Here is a 4779-nt window from a genome sequence, read left to right as displayed (position 1 = left end):
AGTTAGCTAAACTTCAAATGTGCCTTCAGGATGTTAAAACCTGGATGACCTGTAATTTTCTCATGTTAAACTCAGATAAAACTGAAGTTATTGCTCTGGGGCCTAAGCACCTCCGTGACGCATTATCTAAAGATATAGTTTCCCTGGATGGCATCGCCCTGGCCTCCAGCACCACTGTGAGGAATCTTGGAGTTATCTTTGATCAGGACATGTCGTTTAAGTCTCACATTAAGCAAATTTCAAGGACCGCCTTTTTTCACCTACGTAATATTGCGAAAATCTGGAACATCCTGTCTAAAAATGATGCAGAAAAACTAGTCCATGCATTTGTTACTTCTAGGCTGGATTACTGCAATTCCTTATTATCAGGCTGCTCGAAAACGTTCGTTAAGACTCTTCAGCTGATCCAGAATGCTGCAGCACGTGTTCTGACAGGAACCAGGAAAAGAGATCACATTTCTCCTGTTTTAGCTTCTTTGCATTGGCTTACCAGTGTAATGGACCCAGCGGACGTTAAATGATTGACAGAGGATTATGAAGAGGTGTCCTCCACCTTCAGTAGACTTTACTCTGACATCCAGAACTCCACTGACTTGAGACGCAGGCTTTTTGTCTATACGCTGCTGGTTAAGACAGTTCTCTCCTGACCCAGGCTTTGGACTTTTCCAGCCATACTTGAGCATTTAACTGGGATTTAATATCTTAAAATGGACTTGCAGTATGTATTATTCACCTGCTAGTGATCCACCTGCATCTAGCCAGCTAGCATCCTCACTGCTAGATATTTGTCTTCTTCTCAGCATGTTAGCAACCATCACCTCAGTAGCTCTATCACCAGGTCAATATTTTAATGTGTGTAGTATTTAGGTTCATGACCAAATACCTGCAGAACTAATGACTTGCTGATGTTAGTATTTAGTCGACAGTTTCTTCTGTGGCTCTGAGCATCATCTTGTGTCAGGGTTACACAGATGTTTTGAATTGGGACTGATTACTTACTTAAACTTTATTTGTCCCCATACGGCAATTGGTTCTGCAGCAAGACAGAGACACAGGACAGACATCAATACAAGACTAAAATACATAAATTACTAAAGGTTTAAACGGCAACACAGGGGAACATTTCCACAACAATCACCATCATCAGTACCATTCTTGCTATAACACCATCACTATTTAATTGTTCGATTATTTACTTCTCCGGACTGAGTTTAAAAAGGAGATGGCAGTCGGAATAAGTGAGCGCCTATATCTATTGCTCTTTACTGGGGGCAATCTAAACCGGGAACCAGAAGGCAGGAGCTGAAACTCCAAATGAAGGGGGTGGGTGCTGTCAGAAATAGTTGATTTGGCCTTCCTAACGGTCGGTCTGTTATACAGGTCAGTGAGGCTACATTACTGGACAACTAGGATTTTACTCTGACTTTCACTATATTGGAAAGAGCAGTTTTGGCCTTGACTCCAGTGTTTCAATCCTGTTTATGCCTTCTTTCTGTTTGGTCGTATGACTGAACATGGTTTATAGTGGTGGAAAGGAACTAAGTAATTGACTAAAACACAAATTCATGGTTCCTGTACTTTGAATTTTTCCATTGTCTTCCACTTTATAATTCTACCAGATATATCTGAATACTGCAAGTTTTGTGTGTGTTAATGGTTTCTTCCAGGATAGGGACCATCCCTGTGTCAGTTACTTCTTAACTTTTAACCCGCACCTGGACGAGGTGCTGCTGATAACGAGAATACAGCATATCCTGCAGCTGTGAGGAACATTTATCATTACGGTTTTAAATGCATTTCTTTTTTGCCAATTGCAGATCAATTAGAATGAAGACGAGAAGAAAATACTTTGTTCACGTTTGTTTATTCATCATGTAAACCTTCAGTTTGTTCACACATCCCATCAGTAAAGTCAAATGACTCTTGTTAAATGATTTCCAGGTACAGATTCACTTCATCCACACAAGCAGTGGGTTTGACTAGAATTTCAATTATTCAACAAACATTTAGAGCTCAGAGAAGTTTCCATTTTCATGCAGAGAAATGTCAGTTCAGGTAAACAAAAGTCATCCTGAGCAGTGATAGCCTCCATGGCTAAACAGACACAGGAAGGAGCTCCACCTAAAGAAACTCAAACATTTACACAGCAACTAATGAGAAGACGTCAAAGTACCGCCCACAATGTTTGATTGACAGCTGATCTCTGTTCAGTGAAGAAATGCCACAACAATCAGCTCTCAGCAACAAACATGAAGACAAAAGAAGTTTAAGGATTAAAACACAGAATTTAACCAACTGTCCCTGAAATGACTTCTGACTATTTGAGTTTACAGAACTCAGCAGTGTCTTCAGAAGAATAATAAAACTGAAAACCAGCATAGAGAGGCTGAGTGAATGTGGCCTGGACTCTGTGGAGGAGAGTCATGGTTTTAGAGATGCTGTAGAAGGACAGAATACCTGCACTGTGATCCAGGTACACTCCTACTCTGGAGGACTGAGGACCTGAGATGGGAGTTTGGACATTGTTGTGAAAAAAGGTATAACTGTCGTCGTCACATTTTAATGCCCAAGATTTGTCATTGAGTCCAAATGCACATTCATCCGACCATCCTGCTCTGCTGATATTCTTGTATGAGACTGCAACAAAAACTGATTCCCCTCTCCACTCCACCTCCCAGTAACAATGTTCAGTCAGACTCTCTCTACTCAGGACCTGACACCATTTGGTGAATCTGTCTGGGTGAATAGAATAAGGGTACGTTTCTCCTGTGAACGATGCTTTTCTGTTCCCCTCAGATAATAACAGCTCTGTGTATGCTGTGTTTGGATCCAGTGTGATTTCACCTGAATGTTTTAAGAATCCAGCTCTGGTCCTGGGCTCTGGTTCTGACAGTAAAACGTCCACTTCAGTCACTGACAGTGAGATGTTTGTCCATGTCTCTCTCAGAACGTCCTGTAGTTTATCTCTGACTTCTGACACAGCTGCTGTCACGTCCTCAAAGTAGCGCAGAGGACGGATGTTGATGCTGGATGAGTCTGTAGATTCACTGAGTGCTGACAGTGAGGGGTAGTTGTGTAGAAACTGGGTGTGATCCTCTGTGTGTGAGAGCTGCTTCAGCTCAGTGATCTCCTGCTCCAGCTTCTCCTGAAGCTCTTTGACTCGACTCACTTCAGTGTCCTGCTGGGATCTGAGCTGCCGCTTCACATCGGACCTTCTTTTCTCCATCAGACGGATCAGCTCGGTGAAGATCTTCTCACTGTCCTCCACTGCTTTATCAGCAGAGCCATTGATAGCCTCCACCTCCTGCTGAAGCACCTTCATATATTTCTCTCTGTCCTGGATTCTCTGCTGGATGTTTTTTTGACTCACCTCCTGGAGCTTCTTGGAGGGCTCCACCAGCTTGTGTGTTTTAAATGTGGGTGATTCATAATGAGGCTGCAGGTGTTTCTTACAGTAAGAGGCCAGACAGACCAGACAGAACTTGAGGGCTTTCAGTTTTCTCCCAGTGCAGACATCACAGGCCACATCTTCAGGTCCAGCATAGCAGTGATCAGCAGGAGCAGCTTGGAGTCCAGACTTCTTCAGTTCCTCCACTAAATCTGCTAACATGGTGTTTTTCACCAGGACCGGCCTCGGTCTAAAGGTCTGCCTACACTGAGGGCAGCTGTGGATTTCCTTTCCATCCTCCAAATCCCAGTGGGTTCTAATACAGTTCCTGCAGTAGCTGTGTCCACAGGGAATAGTCACCGGATCCTTCAGTAGATCCAGACAGATGGAACAAGAGAAGGTTTCTCGGTCCAGTTTTACTCTTTTCTGCGCCATTTCTCCTCTCAGTGGAGCTTTGATCCAATCAGCATGTGTTTCTGCAGCGTCTGTCAGCTCCTGCACTTCACCACTCGTCTTCAAACTGTAGATCTGAAGGGAAGGGAACAAGGAAATATAAGTTATGGACAGACTGGAGCTTGTTGTGTTGGAGAGAAAATCAACTACATTTTTCTCAAAGTTTTAGTTACTAATTAATTTACTGAGTAAACGTTTTTATCCCCTTACAGTGCAGTGAAAACCATGTATCTCCAAATTTGATGACTTTGTTTTATCCTGATAAACTACTTCTTAAGCTAAATAAACTATTTAAACCTGTCTTGGATTAAGTGGAAAATGCATCATCATGAAGCTGAAAAGGGCTTGTTTTTCTGGGCTAATTTTAGAGATGGAGATACATGGTTCTCATAGGACAGCTGAACTTGAAATAATAATAATAATAATAATAATAATAATGAAAATATGATGCATTGCTGTAGATTAAACTACCCTGCAGCATGTAAACTAATGGAGTATTTTCACAGTGTGTATTAGTACTTTTCCTCCAGTAAATGATCAGAGTACTTCTCCCACCACTGGTTCTTCTGTTACCCAGCAGGGACTCGCTCACACACACTTTAACAGTTTCTACTCTGCACAAAACTGAACTCTAACTTCCTCTAAATATGACAGGAACATTGTTTTTACACTCAGCAAGTTCTTCCAGCCACGTTAACTCTGTTTAAGATCCACAACTTACCTGAAACACCTGGAGAAACAATCAGGAGAGTGAGGAGGTGAAGTTTCCTCAGAGAGAACTTCAGTCTAATGAGGAAAACCAGGGATTGTATTCAGCAGCCATGTGGGTGGAGACAGAAGCAATCGAGCTCAGGCTTTCAGATTCAGACCACCCTGTAGATCACAGATCAACACTAGTGCAGTTTAAACTGAACAGTAAAACATAAAAGAAACAATTT

At 42.2% G+C, this 4779-nt stretch overlaps 1 protein-coding gene across 1 annotated transcript; it reads right to left on the bottom strand.

Annotated features, from left to right (window-relative positions):
* Positions 1 to 1847: 1847 nt before the first annotated feature.
* Positions 1848 to 4644, bottom strand: LOC123966583 (E3 ubiquitin/ISG15 ligase TRIM25-like). Its single transcript, XM_046042720.1, has 2 exons — positions 4563 to 4644; positions 1848 to 3916 (listed from the first exon to the last, which is right to left on the bottom strand). The coding sequence occupies exon 2, from the start codon at positions 3821 to 3823 to the stop codon at positions 2318 to 2320; it is 1506 nt and encodes a 501-aa protein (XP_045898676.1). The 5' UTR covers positions 3824 to 3916; positions 4563 to 4644; the 3' UTR covers positions 1848 to 2317.
* Between the last annotated feature and the right edge of the window lie 135 nt (positions 4645 to 4779).

Source organism: Micropterus dolomieu, unplaced genomic scaffold (genome assembly GCF_021292245.1).
Source record: "Micropterus dolomieu isolate WLL.071019.BEF.003 ecotype Adirondacks unplaced genomic scaffold, ASM2129224v1 contig_13762, whole genome shotgun sequence".
Lineage (NCBI taxonomy): Eukaryota > Metazoa > Chordata > Actinopteri > Centrarchiformes > Centrarchidae > Micropterus > Micropterus dolomieu.
This window is presented reverse-complemented; position numbering and strand designations above follow the sequence as displayed.

What these genes read in the sequence shown, in the direction of transcription:
- LOC123966583 (XM_046042720.1), bottom strand. Translation starts at nt 3,823, where the DNA reads ATGGCGCAGAAAAGAGTAAAACTGGACCGAGAAACCTTCTCTTGTTCC.